At 54.1% G+C, this 17,028-nt stretch overlaps 1 protein-coding gene across 1 annotated transcript in view; it reads right to left on the minus strand.

Annotated features, from left to right (window-relative positions):
* Window positions 1–2,060: 2,060 nt before the first annotated feature.
* The window catches only part of LOC134339961 (AMP deaminase 1-like), a 122,282-nt gene continuing 107,314 nt past the window's right edge, over window positions 2,061–17,028 (minus strand). The window contains exons 8-14 of the mRNA XM_063036775.1: window positions 15,506–15,669; window positions 11,722–11,848; window positions 11,059–11,219; window positions 9,592–9,712; window positions 8,505–8,678; window positions 3,794–3,904; window positions 2,061–3,555 (exon numbers count right to left, since the gene is read on the minus strand). Coding sequence (XP_062892845.1) covers window positions 3,409–3,555; window positions 3,794–3,904; window positions 8,505–8,678; window positions 9,592–9,712; window positions 11,059–11,219; window positions 11,722–11,848; window positions 15,506–15,669 — 1,005 coding nt within the window. The 3' untranslated portion in view covers window positions 2,061–3,408. The remainder of the gene's footprint in view (window positions 3,556–3,793; window positions 3,905–8,504; window positions 8,679–9,591; window positions 9,713–11,058; window positions 11,220–11,721; window positions 11,849–15,505; window positions 15,670–17,028) is intronic.

Consider the following 17,028-nt stretch of genomic DNA (forward strand, 5'->3'; position numbering starts at 1 on the left):
GGTAAGTTTTTCACACAGAGAGTGGTGAGTGTGTGGAATGGGCTGCCAGTAATGGTGGAGGCGGATACAATAGGGTCTTTTAAGAGACTCGTGGATAGGTACGTGGAGCTTAGAAAAATAGAGGGCTATGGGTAAGCTGAGGGAATTTCTAAGGTAAGGACATGTCCGTCACAGCATTGCGGGCCGAAGGGCCTGAATTGTGCTGTAGGTTTTCTATGTTTCTATGTTATAAACCTCGAGATTTGGCTGCTTACGGGCAGCCATAAAGCAAGAAACCTGGAAGAACCCAGTTAAAAAAAAGACCAAAACCACTGCACAGAGAAAGAGAGGGGAAAACACACACACACACACACATCATCCAAGCCGAGTCCCAGAATAATGACTCCGGGATAGCTGGAGTGGGCCCCAAACCTCGGTCCCAGTTCGTCGCACCAGCAGCGGGGCAAACACACACACACAGAGCAGCCTAATCAATTCCGGCCCCTCTGAAAGACCCAGAGTTCATCCCGTTCCAGCTCCGACCCCTGAACGGCGAGGGTTGGAAATGCGGCTGGAGGCGCCTCTCGCGATCACGACGCGATCGGTAGACACGCCGAAAGGAAAGAGGGGTCGGCGGGTCGGGGTCGCAAATCGGAGGAGGGCCAATTCCAGTGGCGCCAAAGGTGGGCTCTCGGTCAAGTGGGAGGCCTTCAGAAGTGAAATTTTGAGAGCATAAAGCGCGTATGTGCCTGGCAGAATAAAAGGTAAAGATAACAATTAATTGTGTGGAGCTGGGAGCGGGGGTTACTCTAGCTAAAATTTTTTCTCACCTCCTCTGACTAAAGCCTCAAAATCCCTCCTCAAACCCAGACCACTCCCGGTCCGAAAGTGAGTCGGGTGGAGGCCGCTGTGCGGAGCCGTGCCCTGCAACAGGCTCCTTAGTTTGTGCACGGATCTCCGCTTCTGCGGGCCGGAGGAGACCGCATACCACACGTACCCGGAGTGTGCGAGCCTGCCGCCCCTTCTTGCGTATTTGCGCGGGCTGCTTCTCGCCTTCCGGTTGCATTTGAGCCCCACCCTATTTATATATGGTCATCCGGTAAGGAGGGGGGCACAGAGGGGTGAGGATGTCCTTGTCAACTTGCTCCTGGGGCTGGCAAAATCAGCCATCCGTGCGCGTCCCGGGACCGTTGGGCTCCTCAAGAGGTTGGGTGGGGGGGGGGGGCCGGTGGTTGTTGCCATCACTGACAGAGATGGAAACATTTTGGTTTAATGTGTATTGTGTATTTGTAGTGAAGTAATTGTGTTAGTCAGTGGTTTGTATGTATATATATATATATATATATATATATAGAGCACTGGATTTGTAATAAAGATATTCTGTAAAAAAAAGTCCTAATGTGAGATGTAAATCAAAGACACAAGAGATTCTACAGATGATGGAAACCCAGAGTAACCACACAAGCACACGCAAACACACGCGCGCACGTGTACACACACAGGCACACGCAAACACACGCGCGCACGTGTACACACACAGGCACACGCAAACACACGCGCGCACGTGTACACACACAAGCACACGCAAACACGCGCGCACGTGTACACACACAAGCACACGCGCGCACGTGTACACACACACACAGGCACACGCAAACGCGCGCGCACGTGCGCACACACAGGCACATGCAAACACGCGCGCGCGCACACACACACACACACACACACACACACACACACACACACGCAAACACGCGCGCACGTGCACACACAATTCCAATCCCAGAGATCAGTATCGTGGAAATAGATACTCCGTTGAACATCTTAGGCCGAGGCCTTTCATCGGGACGGCTGAAGGGTCGGCGGGTGAAAGAGAGGAGCAGAGAGATGGGGAGAGAGGGTCAGGGAGGTGGAGAGACAGACCCAACACCCAGTCATCGGTTCTGATTGCTGAGTTTTATGAGCAGAACACCACAGCACAGAGCTGGTCGACGAGATTTTATTTACCACGCACAGAGAGATCTCGGAATCCCCAGCAGCTGATGAGCAATGGCAGGGTAGGTGTCCAAATCTGTCAGAGGGAGGGAATGAGAGAGGGAAAGATAGAGATAGAGATTAGATTAGATTAGATTATGAGGACACACAGTCCTCTTTTATTGTCATTTAGTAATGCATGTTTTAAGAAATGATAAGTTTCTCCGGAATGATATCACAGAAATACAAGACAAACCAAGATTAAAAAAGCTGACGAAAACCACATAATTATAACATATAGTTACAGCAGTGCAAAGCAATACCGTAGTTTGATAAAGAGCAGACCATGGACACGGTAAAAAAAAGTCTCAAAGTCTCGAAAGTCCCATCATCTCACGCAGACGGTAGAAGGAAGAAAACTCTCCCTGCCATGAGCTTCCAGCACCGCAAATTTGCAGATGCAGCACCCTGGAAGCATCCGACCACAGTCCGACTCTTGAGTCTGTCTGAAAACTTCAAGCCTTCGACACCGAGCACCATCTCTGCCGAGCGCATCAACCCCGGACCCGGCAACAGGCAATAGGCAAAGCTGAGGATTTGGGGCCTTCCCCTCCGCAGATTCTCGATCGCACAGCAGCAGCGGCAGCGAAGCGGGCATTTCAGAAGTTTCTCCAGATGTTCCTCCGTGCTTCACATGTCCGTCTCCATCAAATCAGGATTGTGCACGGCTCCTACTTCACAAATACGATATCATTTTGGGGTATCTGTGCGCACTGCGTCGTGCCACAATCTTCTCCTCCCATGGAAGAGAAGGGAGAGAGGAGAGAGAGAGAGAGAGAGAGAGAGAGAGAGAGATGAGAGAAAGAGAGAGGGTGAGGGGGGAATGAGAGAGAGTGAGAAGGGAAGAAGAGTGAAGTGAGAGAGAGAGTGGGGAGGGTGGAATGAGAGAGAGAGGGAGAAATAGAGAAGGGGAGAGCAGTGGAATGAGAGAGAGAAATATGGGAGAAAGAGGGTGAGGGGGAAAGAGAGAGAGAGAGAAAATATGGGAGAAAGAGAAGAGAGAAGAGAGATAAAGCGACAGGGACAGAGAGAAGAAAGAGATAGGGAGAAGGAGAAAAAGAGATCTAGGGAGAGAGAAGGAGTAGAGAGAGAGATAGGGAAAGGGAGAGATAGAAAACAGAGAAAGAGTTAGAGAGAGAAGAGAGAGAGAGAGAGGGAGAGAAGGAGAGGAGAGGTGAGTGGGAGAGAGCAGGGAGGGATAGGGATAGAAAGAGTGGGAGAGAGGGTGGGACTGAGGGAGAGTGACAGCGGGAAGGACTCTGTGGTTTTTTTTAAGTTCTGCGTCCCAACATTGAAACAGAGATGACCATGAGAATTGTACATGTGTTGCCGAGGGAGGGGGGTTCACGAGGATGGGGGTCACGGAGACGAGTGGGGGGGGGGGAGTTGGCTCTCTCAGGCCCCCTGCACCAGGATCTTGAGCTCGTGGGTCCAGGTCTCAAACCGGAAAGCCACCCGGATCTGGGAGACGTTGGACCGGAGCATGTCGTTGCCGGTGGGCCCTTCCGTCAGGTAATTGTCGCCCAGAAACGTCTGCTTCTCCTGGGGGGGGGAGGGAGGGTCAGCAGTGAGCAGTCAGCACCTCAAGCACCCCGACACAACCCTCCCCCTCCAGCATCTGACCCCTCCCCTCCCCTCGACACCCGCCGTTCCTCCCCCCACCCCCCGGGCACACTCAGCTCACCTTGCCTTTGCCCGCCCTCTCCCTCCACCCCCCCCGTTCTGTAACTCCACTTCTACCGCGTGCCCCCCACCCCCCCGCCGTGCCCACTGGCCTCACCCGGTGGGCGAGCCCGCTCTGCAGGACGCTATTCCGCGCGATCTCGCACATGTCGCAGGTGCTCAGCTTCCAGAACTGGGCGGCCACCGCGTACTCCTCGATCAGCGCCTCCTGTTGGCAGGGAAAGGGGCGGCGTCAGAAGGGCCAGGCGCGGCGCGAAGCCCCCTCCCTCCCCTCCCGCCGGCACAGAGTCAAACGTCCTCCCCCCACCACCCTGTTGCACCTATGCCCGCTTGCCTGACGGCCTCTGAGAAGCTTCTGGGCTGCCATCTCTCTCTTACCTTGTTTTCTTTCTCCCATGGCCCTCCGTCCTCTCCTATCAGACCCCCCCTCCCGCCTTCTCCAGCCCTGTATCTCTTTCACCAACTAACTTCCCAGCTCTTCCATCAGACTTCCGTCCTCTCCTATCAGACTCCCCGCTTCTCCAGCCCAGTACAGTCGGCCCTCCTCATCCACAAGGGATTGGTTCCGAGAACCGCACCCCCCCCCGCGGATACCCAAAAAAATAAACGCGGATGCTGAAGTCCCTGATTTAACCTGTCTCAGTGCCGGTGGACTTTAGGACCCAGGGCAGCACAGGACCCGCTGCCTGCGGTGTTTCCGTTCCATTGACTTATAATACCCAATACAAGGTAAATGCTACGTAAGTAGTTGTTATACTGTATTGTTTAGGGAATAGACCAAAAGACAAAGGAGCAGAAGTCGGCCATTCGGCCCATCGAGTCTGCTCCGCCATTTTATCATGAGCTGATCCATTCTCCCATTTGGCCCCACTCCCCCGCCTTCTCACCACAACCTTTGATGCCCTGGCTACTCAGATACCTATCAATCTCTGCCTTAATCTGTGTAATCTGTCAAGTAGGGGACCGTGCACAATCCTGATTTGATGGAGACGGAGGTGAGAGTACGGAGGAACATCTGGAAAACTTCCGAAATTCCCGCTTTGCTGCCGCTGCTACTGTGTGGTAACCGGAATCTCCGGAGGGGAAGGCCCCGAGTCCTCGGCTTTGCTTGTTTCAGCGGCCGGGGCGAGGTCAAAGGCGCTCGGCAGAGGATGGCACTCGGGAGGCTGTATCAGAGAGGCTGGTCGGAGGCTCGAAGTTTTCGGACGGATGGACTCAGTGTCGGCTGTTTCCAAGGCATCGGCAAATTGTCGGTGCCTTGGAGGTTTACGGCAGGGAGTTTCTCCCTTTTGCCGCCTGCTATCGGGGACTCGGGAGTCGATCGGGACCTGAGACTTGTTTTTACCGTGCCCATGCTCTGCTCTTTATCAAATTACGGTATTGTTTTGCACTGTTGTAACTATATGTTATAATTATGTGGTTCTGTCACTGTTAGTCTTTGGTTTGTCCTGTTTTTGTGTTATATCACTCTGGAGGGACTTGGTGTCATTTCTTAATGCATGTATGCATTTCTAAATGACAATAAACGAGGACTGAGTGTTCTCATAATCTAAATCTAAATGACTTGGCCTCCACTGCCACCTGTGGCAACAAATTCCATAGATTTACCACCCTCTGGCTAAAAAAATTTCTTCGCATCTCTGCTCTGAATGGGTGCCCTTCAATCCTTAAGCCAATGCCCTCTCGTACCAGACTCCCCCACCAAATGACCAGAATAATGGCAAGGAAAAGAAGTCCATACAGACGCAGCCATCGCAGCTCTTCTGGGAATGCTGATGCTGCCTCGGCGTCAGCCAATCCCGATTCTCCCGTGATCCGTAAGTTCTTGCGGTTGTAGTGCTTTACGTAGCCAGCCAGCCATCCCTGGCACTAACACTTCCACGAATCTCAGCTTCCTTCTGATTTATTGTGCGAGTGCTTGATTCATTCTTACCCACCTTACGGCCCACTTCGGAGTGCAGCATGCCAGTTTTCAAAAGATCTAATATTTCTACCTGCTCGGCGAGAGATAGCTCTTAGCCTTCGAGAAATTGCTTTGACCACGTAATTATTATTATGATGATGATGATTATTATGATTATGAGGACAGGCAGTCCCCTTTTATTGTCATTTAGTAATGCATGCATTAAGAAATGATAAAATGTTTTTCCAGAATGATATCACGAAAACACATGACAAACTGACTTAAAACTAACAAAAACACATAATTATAACATGTAGTTACAACAGTGCAAAACGATACCGTAATTTGATCAGAACAGACCATGGCACAGTAAAAGTCTCAAAGTCTCTCGCAAGTCCCATCATCTCACGCAGACGGTGAACCTCCAGTGCCGCCAACTTGCCGATGCAGCATCCCGGAAGCATCCGACCACAGTCCGACTCCGAGTCCGTCCGAAAAACGCCGAGCCTCCGACCAGCTCTCCGACACCAAGCACCGAGCACCGTCTCTGCCGAGTGTTTCGACCCCCGGCCCCGGCAACAGGCGATATGCAAAGCCGAGGATTTGGGGCCTTTTCAGGAGACATTTTTTCACAGAAACAAAGTGGTGAATGAACGAGGCAAACAACGCTCGAACGATGAGCGCTGGGGAGAGGACTTCCAGGTTCTCCCCGATTCGCGGCTGGTTGAATTCGCGCGTGCGGGACTCGCGAGTAAGGAGGTCCAACTGGGATTTCTTTCACTGATCAACTTCCCTGTTCTTTACTTCATCCCTCCGCACTGCTGGTTTCACCCGTCACCTTCTGTGTTTTTCTCTCTCCTCTCCTCCCACCTTTTCAATCTGCTCCCCATCTTTTTTTTAAATCCGCTGCCCCGCTGAAGGGTTTTGACTGGAAACGTTGATGGCACTATTTCCCGTAGCAGCTGCCGAGCTCCCCCAGCATTTTGTGTGTGCAGCACCAATAAGTACCGTGGGTACTGGTGAAAGTGGGATTAATAAACCCCGGGATTTAACTTCTCATCTCTCTCTGATCCACAGTCTGCGGTGTGTCGGTCTCACAGCTGCTGGTGTTGTGGATCTCACCTCTGCTCTCAGTACAAACCGCTCACTGACAGAGCTGGATCTGTCTAATAATGAACTGAGAGATTCAGGAGTGAAACTGGTGACTCTAGGCCACCTTATACTTGTGCGTCAAATCAACACCATAGGCACGGCGTAGCCGCGAACCCTACGCCGTAGCCTGGTTCGCCCCTCCCCAAAAATGTAACTACGCATCGCAGCGACGCAGACCGCAACAACTGTGATTGGTCCGCTTGGTAGCATCGCATTTCCTCCTACGCTGCAGTAGCTTCCCATTGGGCGACTGAAGGGCAGGGAAGGAACTCTGGCTGCAATGCTTTGCATAAAGCTGCACAGACCTCCGAAATTATGTAGGGCCCTGTGCTTGATGCCAGTTTGTAGCTAGCTGCTACAGCCTGTTGACTTCCACCTGAAGCTAAAACTCGAATGGTGATTGCCAGTCTCTGAGTATACTGTGCGTACACTGATGCGAAATAAATGGCGGGAGGCGATGAACCAAATTGTCAAATCTACCTGCCGACATCCAAAAATATTTGAAATGCGTTTCCTCGTCCGTGTCTCTCAGTGTCCGGACAAGCACAGAAAATTCACCCTCCTTCAGTTTCAGTCGCCATTGTTTGAAGTTTGAGTTTCAGCATGAAGAAACTCAACACATTGGCATAGAAACCCCACCGCCAGCCAGCGTTTTGGTGGTGGTGAATTGCAGAGTGATGCAGACACACCAACACACGAGTGTAAATGCTCACTAACACACCATCGCACAAGTATAAATGCTCACAAGTACACACCATCACACAAGTATAAATGCTCACGAGTGCACACCATCGCACAAGTATAAATGCTCACGAGTACACACCAATGCACAAGTGTAAATGCTCACTAGTACACACCAACGCACAAGTATAAATGCTCACGAGTGCACACCATCGCACAAGTATAAATGCTCATGAGTACACACCAATGCACAAGTGTAAATGCTCACTAGTACACACCAACGCACAAGTATAAATGCTCACGAGTACACACCATCGCACAAGTATAAATGCTCACGAGTACACACCAACGCACAAGTGTAAATGCTCACGAGTACACACCAACACACAAGTATAAATGCTCACGAGTACACACCATCGCACAAGTATAAATGCTCACGAGTACACACCAACACACAAGTATAAATGCTCACGAGTACACACCATCGCACAAGTATAAATGCTCACGAGTACACACCAATGCACAAGTGTAAATGCTGACTAGTACACACCAACGCACAAGTATAAATGCTCATGAGTACACACCATCGCACAAGTATAAATGCTCACAAGTACACACCAATGCACAAGTGTAAATGCTCACTAGTACACACCAACGCACAAGTATAAATGCTCATAGTAGTGTAGTAGGCTACTACGCAGAAGTATAAATCAGCCTTAAGACTCTGAGGAACCCGGAGAGTAAAATAACCCCTCCCCCTCTGCGGGATTCACCTATCACCGACCACCTTGTACTTCCTCCTCATATCCCCCCACCTCGCTACTCTGACTTCTCCTCTCTATTCTCCAGTCCCAATGAAGGGTCTCAGCCTGAAACCTCGACTGTTGACTCTTTCCGACAGACGCTGCCCGGCCTGCTGAATTCCTCCAGCGTTTGGTGTGCGTCGCTGGAATCTCCAGCATCTGCCTCGTGCCCGCACTGCATTACATCGCTACTACGTACGACGAGCTAACCGCCAGCCCTCGAACGGACGCACAGGATCGCAGCCGGGGAGGAGCGCGCGGGGACCGACCTTGGTGTAGTGAAACTGCAGAGGGTCATCGGTGGAGAGTGAGACCTGGAGGCCGGTCTGGAAGAATTGGAGGAAGGGACTCTGGCTGTACTCGAGGAACAGGCTGTTGTTGCTGAGCGGAGACATGGCAATGGGCACCTGTGCCAGGTAGTAGAGATACTGGAGGGCAGGGTCCTGGGAGGGGGGAAGAGAGAGGCAGATGAGAGAGAGAGGGAGGAGGAGAGAGAGGTAGGGAAGGGAGGACAGAGAGAGAGTCAGTGAGACAGTAGGAGAGAGAAATGGGGAGATGGGAGGGAGTGGGAGACAGAAAAGGAAGGTGGAGAGAGACAGTAAGGGATACGGAGGGAGTGGAGAAGGAGAGGGGGAAGGGATGGGGAAGAGAGCGGGATGGAGAGGGAAAAAAGAAGAGAAGGGGTGGAGAAGAAGAAAAAGGGAGACAGAAAGTGGGAGGGCGGAGAGGGAGATGGAGGGGATAAAGAAAGAAAGAAGGAGAGAAGGATGTAAGGAAGAAGAAGAAGAAAAAGAGAAAATGGTTTAATTGTGTGTATCATGAAACCCACCCACACAATCCATGTCACTGTGTGTCCCCCCCCTCTTTATCCTCAGTGTGGACACTGAGCGCTCCCGGGACACGGGTCAGACACGGTGTGGAGCTCCCTCTACATCACCCCCACAGTGCGTGTCCCCCCCCACTTTATCCCCAGTGTAGGCACCGAGCGCTCCCGGGACACGGGTCAGACACAGTGTGGAGCTCCCTCTACATCACCCCCACAGTGCGTGTCCCCCCCACTTTATCCCCAGTGTAGACACCGAGCGCTCCCGGGACACGGGTCAGACACGGTGTGGAGCTCCCTCTACATCACCCCCACAGTGTGTCCCCCCACTTTATCCCCAGTGTGGGCACCGAGCGCTCCCGGGACACGGGTCAGACACAGTGTGGAGCTCCCTCTACATCACCCGCACTGTGTCCCCCCCCCCACTATCCCCAGTGTGGGCACCGAGCGCTCCCGGGACACGGGTCAGACACAGTGTGGAGCTCCCTCTACATCACCCCCACTGTGTCCCCCCCCCATCCTTGACTTTATACCTTTTTGAGGCGCAGTCCGTGGGAAATGTTGTCGGCTGTCAGGAATCCATCGACCAGGTGTGTGTGGGAGCCGGCCTCCCCACAGTGAGGCCGATACAGGAAGGTGTTCATGTTGCGCTGTCTGTACAGGTGACATTGTGTGTGGTTAGAGAGTGTCACAGCCTGGGCACGCGTGCGTGAGTCAGAGATGGTGAGCGTGCGCGTGTGTGTCTGTGTGTCTGTGTGCGTGCGTGAGTGTGTGTGTGTGTGTGTGTGTGTGTGTGTCTGTGTGTGTGTGTCTTTGTGTATGTGTGTGTGTGTGTGTGTCTGTGTGTGTGTTTGTGTCTGTGTGTGTGTGTGTCTGTGTGTGTGTGTGTGTGTGTGTGTGTGTGTGTGTGTGTGTGTGTGTGTGTGTGTGTGTGTGTCTGTGTGTGTGTGTGTGTGTGTGTGTGTGTGTGTGTGTGTGTGTGTGTGTGTGTGTGTGTGTGTGTGTGTGTCTGTGTGTGTGTGTGTCTGTGTGTCTGTGTGCGCATGCATGCGATTGAGCGTGTCCTCCCCGTGTGTGATCGTGTTCCTGGGACGAGTCGATGCAGTTTCTAAACCAACCGATCACGACGGAGCGAGTTTTGACTATCGGAATAAGGCACTCACCACCCCAACCCCCAACCGGTCACCACTCCTTGAAAGTTGCAAACCTGATACAACATTACAGCAGCACACTCCCCTCTCCCCGCTTACGCCCGCACTCTCTCTCTCTGCCCCTCACACTCCTTTCCCTTTATAACGCCTCTCCCCATACTCTCTCCCCACTTTACCCCCCACTGTCGTAACCCACTCCACACTGCCTCCCTCTCCCCAACCTTCCCTCTGCCCTCACACTCCTTTCCCTTTATAATGCCTCTCCCCCTCCCTACTTCTCTTCTGCATTCGGTGCCTCCTCCCACCCACTCTCTCTCTCTCTCTCCCCCCTCTCTCCTCCCTCTCTCCCCACTCCCTTCTCTCCTCTCTCAACTCCTCTCCCTCCTCTCTCTGGTCTCTCAGCCTGCCTTCTCCTCCACGCCCCCCCCCCGTCTCTCTACCCGCTCTTTCTCCCTCTTCCCAACCCTCACTCTCTCCCTCTCTCCCCACTCCTCTCTGCTCTCTACATCTCTCCCCCCACTCTCAGCACCACCCGTGTCTCTCCACCCTCCCTTGCTGCACACTTTGTCTTTACCTCTCTCTCCACATCTCTCCCCCTCTCTCTCACCCTCCCTCTCTTTCTTGCTCCCCTTGCCCCCTCTCTCTCCCTCTCCACATCTCTTCCCTCTCTTCTCTCTTTCCCTCCCCCTTTCTCTCGCCCCCTCTCCCCCCTCCACATCTCTCTTTACCCTCTTTCTCCCTCCACATGTCTCTCTCTCTGTTCCTCTCCTCCTGCCCTCCCTCCCTCTCCCCCCCCCGCCAGCTGTCGCACCCTGGTGCCCCTCGGCCAGGCCGGGCGCCGCTCGGTACCTGCGCAGCTGGTTGAGGATGCTAATGTTACTCAGCATGTAGAACTGGTAGTAGCTGTAGGGAGGGTTTTTCTTCAAGCTCCATTCCTCCGGCTGGGGGAGCTCGGGGAAGAAGCCCTCGTCCGTCTTCGATTCATCGTCCACACTGTCGAAGGCTGTAATCTGGGGGAGGGAGGGGGGGAGAGAGGGGGAGGGGGAGAGAGAGAGGAGGAGGGGGACAGAGAGAGGGGGAGGGGAGAGAGAGAGGGTGGAGGGGCGAGATGGGGGAGAAGGGAATACAGGGGAGAGAGAGGGAGGGAGGGGGAGGGGGGGAGAGAGGGGAAGCGGGGGGAGAGAGGGGAAAGAGGGGGGGAAGGGAAGAGGGGAGAGAGGGGGAGGGGGAGGGGGAGATGGGGAGAGAGGGGGGAGAGAGAGGGGGAAGGGGGAGAGAGGGGGGAAGGGAGAGAGAGGGGGTGTGGGGGAGGGGGAGAGAGGAAGGGAGGGGGGAGAGGGGAGAGAGGGAGATGGGGAGAGGGGTGAGAATGGGGAGGGAGGGAGGGAGATGGGAAAAGAAAAGATTTGAAATCTCCGGGACCTCCTGAGTCACAGACTGGGGAGGGGTTTGGGCAGCCAAAGCCTCCCCCTCCCACACATGCCAGGGAAACTGCTGAGCAATGACACTCACATATTTGAAGAACAGATGCAGTTTCTTGTGCTTGTTCGGGTAGAGGGTGGCTTCAAAGATGGGCCGGAACAAGTTGTCGAGCACCTCAGCGAAACACTGTACCTTCCCAAGCTTGTAAAACACGTTACTGTGGGGGTGAACGAGGGGGAGAGGGGTTATTGTGGGAGAGAATGAGAGAGAGATGGGTTACTGTGGGGGGAACGAGGGAGAGACGGGTTACTGTGGGGGGGAACGAGAGAGACGGGTTACTGTGGGGGGAACGAGAGAGAGAGGTGTTACTGTGGGGGGAAGGAGAGAGAGAGGGGTTACTGTGGGGGGAACGAGAGAAAGACGGGTTACTGTGGGGGGAACGAGAGAGAGAGGGGTTAATGTGGGAGAGAATGAGGGAGAGAGGTGTTACTGTGGGGGGAAGGAGAGAGAGGTGTTACTGTGGGGGGAACGAGAGAAAGACGGGTTACTGTGGGGGGAACGAGAGAGAGAGGTGTTACTGTGGGGGGAAGGAGAGAGAGAGGGGTTACTGTGGGGGGAACGAGAGAAAGACGGGTTACTGTGGGGGGAACGAGAGAGAGAGGGGTTAATGTGGGAGAGAACGAGGGAGAGAGGTGTTACTGTGGGGGTAAGGAGAGAGAGGTGTTACTGTGGGGGGAACGAGAGAAAGACGGGTTACTGTGGGGGGAACGAGAGAGAGAGGTGTTACTGTGGGGGGAAGGAGAGAGAGAGGGGTTACTGTGGGGGGAAGGAGAGAGAGGGGGTTACTGTGGGGGGAAGGAGAGAGAGAGGTGTTACTGTGGGGGGAAGGAGAGAGAGAGGTGTTACTGTGGGGGGAAGGAGAGAGAGAGGTGTTACTGTGCGGGGAAGGAGAGAGAGGGGGTTACTGTGGGAGGAACGAGGGAGAGACGGGTTACTGTGGGTGGAACGAGAGAGACGGGTTACTGTGGGTGGAACGAGAGAGACGGGTTACTGTGGGGGGAACGAGAGAGAGAGGTGTTACTGTGGGGGGAAGGAGAGAGAGGGGGTTACTGTGGGAGGAACGAGAGAAAGACGGGTTACTGTGGGGGGAATGAGAGAGAGAGGTGTTACTGTGGGGGGAAGGAGAGAGAGAGGGGTTACTGTGGGGGTAAGGAGAGAGAGGTGTTACTGTGGGGGGAACGAGAGAAAGACGGGTTACTGTGGGGGGAACGAGAGAGAGAGGTGTTACTGTGGGGGGAAGGAGAGAGAGAGGGGTTACTGTGGGGGGAAGGAGAGAGGGGGGTTACTGTGGGGGGAACGAGGGAGAGACGGGTTACTGTGGGTGGAACGAGAGAGACGGGTTACTGTGGGGGGAACGAGAGAGAGAGGTGTTACTGTGGGGGGAAGGAGAGAGAGAGGTGTTACTGTGGGGGGAAGGAGAGAGAGAGGGGTTACTGTGGGAGGAACGAGGGAGAGACGGGTTACTGTGGGAGGAACGAGGGAGACGGGTTACTGTGGGGGGAACGAGAGAGAGAGGGGGTTACTGTGGGGGGAAGGAGAGAGAGGGGTTACTGTGGGGGGAAGGAGAGAGAGGGGGTTACTGTGGGGGGAACGAGAGAGAGAGGTGTTACTGTGGGGGGAAGGAGAGAGAGGGGGTTACTGTGGGAGGAACGAGGGAGAGAGGGGTTACTGTGGGAGGAACGAGGGAGACGGGTTACTGTGGGGGGAACGAGAGAGAGAGGGGGTTACTGTGGGGGGAAGGAGAGAGAGGGGTTACTGTGGGGGGAAGGAGAGAGAGGGGGTTACTGTGGGAGGAACGAGGGAGAGAGGGGTTACTGTGGGTGGAACGAGAGAGACGGGTTACTGTGGGGGGAACGAGAGAGAGAGGGGGTTACTGTGGGGGGAAGGAGGGAGAGTGGGGTTACTGTGGGGGGAAAGAGGGAGAGAGGGGTTACTCTGGGGGAACGAGGGAGAGAGCGGTTAGTGTGGGGGAGAATGACAGAGGGGCTACTGTGGTGTTTGCTGTCCACGTCGGGGAGAGTGCTGGGTACGAGCTGTGTGTGCGGGGGAGGGAGCGTAGGTGAGGGACGTTACTGTCTGTGAGGAGGGGGATTTGCTGTGTCTGCGGGAAAGAGCGTGTTGATTGTGCTAGGTGGGGGAGATGGACCATAGTGTTTGTGTGTGTGTGTGTGTGTGTGTGTGTGTGTGTGTGTGTGTGTGTGTGTCCGTGTGAGACAGGGAGTGTGTGGGAGTGAGAGGGAGAGGGGTGATTTTCAGGGTGTGGAAAAGAGACGCTATTGTGTGTGTGTGAGAGAGAGAGATCGAAAGAGAGAGAGATCAAAAGAGAGAGAGAGAGAGAGTGGAGAAGGTGTTTTTTGCGAGAGTGCAGGTTACTGTGAGAGCGACAGAAAGAAATGAACAGAGAGATGAAGGGTGGGTGAGAAAGAGAGGGGGGGCAGAGTGAGGGATCGGCAGACAGTGTGTGAGAGAGAGATGAGAGCGGGCAGGGAGACTGGGGCTGAGACAATGAGTGCAAGGGAGAGAGATAGAGTGAGAGGGAGTGCGGGATGGAGAGGGGGTCTTGAGGGGAAGGAGAGAGAGTGAAGGACAGAGATGGGGGTTATGAGGAAAGGTTAAAGAGCTGGAAGAGAGAGAGGCGCGTGGGGATTGTGAGGGAAGGTTAGACGAATGTAAGGGGTTTCTTCTTTTACGTTACTGCGTAGGCTAATTAAAATGGCTTCTTTGTTATGTTCAAAGCTGAGAAAGTTCTCCTGCTAGCAGCTTGTTTGGGTTACATTACTGATAAGAGAGAGAATGAACCAATTGGGATAGATGCAAGCAACAGGAATACTGCAGACGCTGGAAATTCAAGCAACAGACATCAAAGTTGCTGGTGAACGCAGCAGGCCAGGCAGCATCTCTAGGAAGAGGTACAGTCGACGTTTCGGGTCGAGATCCCAGAGATGCTGCCTGGCCTGCTGCGTTCACCAGCAGCTTCGATGTGTGTCAATTGGGATAGATGTTATCTTTTCTAGTGTGTCTGTAAGTTATTGTGATACGCGGGTTTTTGGGGGCAGAGGCGCGATGGAGAGAGAGAGAATGGACAAGGTGCTGTGAGCCGGCTAACGGGGTCCGACTCTGAGCGGGAGTCCGAGGTCCAGGGTCTTCGGCGAGGAGAGGAGACGGAGACGGACTCGCGTGGAGCGTCTGGTCGACCACCGTGGTTGGTCCCAGGCGGCGGGTCGAGGTGGTCAGAGGGGATCGACTGGTGAAGAGGGGATCGTTACAAGAGCTCCAACTGTTTGTGCACGAAGAGATTGAACTTTGATAAGCTTGGCGCCTTTTATATTTTATCTCTATTAATTATATAGTTCCAGTAATATCTATAAACTGTAATTCATTTAATTGTATCTGGTGTATTGTCCATTATTTGGGCGGGGTGGGGTACATCACACAGCATCCACACAAACTAATTACTCTGTTTGGCGGGGCCGAGGGCTGTAGGGAGAGAGGGACAGAGACAGGGGCTGCGAACGAAGGTAACAGAGAGTGAGAGAGGGAGAGGGGTCAGGAGGGAGAGAGGATTGGGGACGGAGGTAGGAGTCGGCCGAGGCCAGGTTGGAGTGAAAGGCGGCCCAGGGAGAGAGCAGGCTGAGGAGTGGGAGAGCACTGCAGGGCAAGGGAGAGCTGGAGGCATTGACTGGAAATGCACCTCTCCCTCCCCCGACACTGTTCCCCGCCCCTTCCTCAGCTCTCAGCTCTCACTCCCGAATCCCCAGCTCGGGCACGGCGCGGCGACACCCCCAGGCCTGGATTCTCCCGTGGGATTACTCACTAGATCCGGGGAACCTGAATCATCCAGCGGATCTTGCGCGAGCAGACTTGCTGGTCGTAAAACCAGGAGGCGAGCTGGTCCCACTCGCCGGGACTGTTGCCGTAAATCGAGATCCTCAACTCGGCAAACTGGTTCGAGGTGTCATCCATTGAATCAGCGTATTCCTGAAAAACAGAAGTGGATTAAAATCAGCAGTCTCGAAGCACACACCCACCCCCCATCCATCTCTCAGGGGGAGATCTGTACACTGACCGGTGTCTCTCAGTCCCTCTCTCTCAGGGGGAGATCTGTACACTGACCGGTGTCTCTCAGTCCCTCTCTCTCAGGGGGAGATCTGTACACTGACCGGTGTCTCTCAGTCCCTCTCTCTCAGGGGGAGATCTGTACACTGACCGGTGTCTCTCAGTCCCTCTCTCTCAGGGAGAGATCTGTACACTGACTAGTGTCTCTCAGTCCCTCTCTCTCAGGGGGATATCTGTACACTGACCGGTGTCTCTCAGTCTCTCTCTCTCAGGGGGAGATCTGTACACTGACCGGTCTCTCTCAGTCCCTCTCTTTCAGGGAGAGATCTGTACTCTGACCGGTCTCTCTCACTCAGGGGGAGATCTGTACACTGACCGGTGTCTCTCAGTCTCTCTCTCTCAGGGTCAGATCTGTACACTGACCGGTGTCTCTCAGTCCCTCTCTCTCAGGGGGAGATCTGTACTCTGACCGGTCTCTCTCAGTCCCTCTCTCTCAGGGGAGATCTGTACACTGACTGGTGTCTCTCAGTCCCTCTCTCTCAGGGGAGATCTGTACACTGACCGGTGTCTCTCAGTCCCTCTCTCTCAGGGGAGATCTTTACACTGACCGGTGTCTCTGAGTCCCTCTCTTTCAGGGAGAGATCTGTACTCTGACCGGTCTCTCTCACTCAGGGGGAGATCTGTACACTGACCGGTGTCTCTCAGTCTCTCTCTCTCAGGGTCAGATCTGTACACTGACCGGTGTCTCTCAGTCCCTCTCTCTCAGGGGGAGATCTGTACTCTGACCGGTCTCTCTCAGTCCCTCTCTCTCAGGGGGAGATCTGTACACTGACCGGTGTCTCTCAGTCCCTCTCTCTCAGGGGGAGATCTGTACACTGACCGGTGTCTCTCAGTCCCTCTCTCTCAGGGGAGATCTGTACACTGACCGGTGTCTCTCAGTCCCTCTCTCTCAGGGGAGATCTGTACACTGACCGGTGTCTCTCAGTCCCTCTCTCTCAGAGGAGATCTGTACACTGACCGGTGTCTCTCAGTCCCTCTCTCTCAGGGGGAGATCTGTACACTGACCGGTGTCTCTCAGTCCCTCTCTCTCAGGGGGAGATCTGTACACTGACCGGTGTCTCTCAGTCCCTCTCTCTCAGGGGAGATCTGTACACTGACCGGTGTCTCTCAGTCCCTCTCTCTCAGGGGAGATCTGTACACTGACCGGTGTCTCTCAGTCCCTCTCTCTCAGGGGAGATCTGTACACTGACCGGTGTCTCTCAGTCCCTCTCTCTCAGGGGA

This window comes from Mobula hypostoma, chromosome 31 (assembly GCF_963921235.1).
Source record: "Mobula hypostoma chromosome 31, sMobHyp1.1, whole genome shotgun sequence".
Lineage (NCBI taxonomy): Eukaryota > Metazoa > Chordata > Chondrichthyes > Myliobatiformes > Myliobatidae > Mobula > Mobula hypostoma.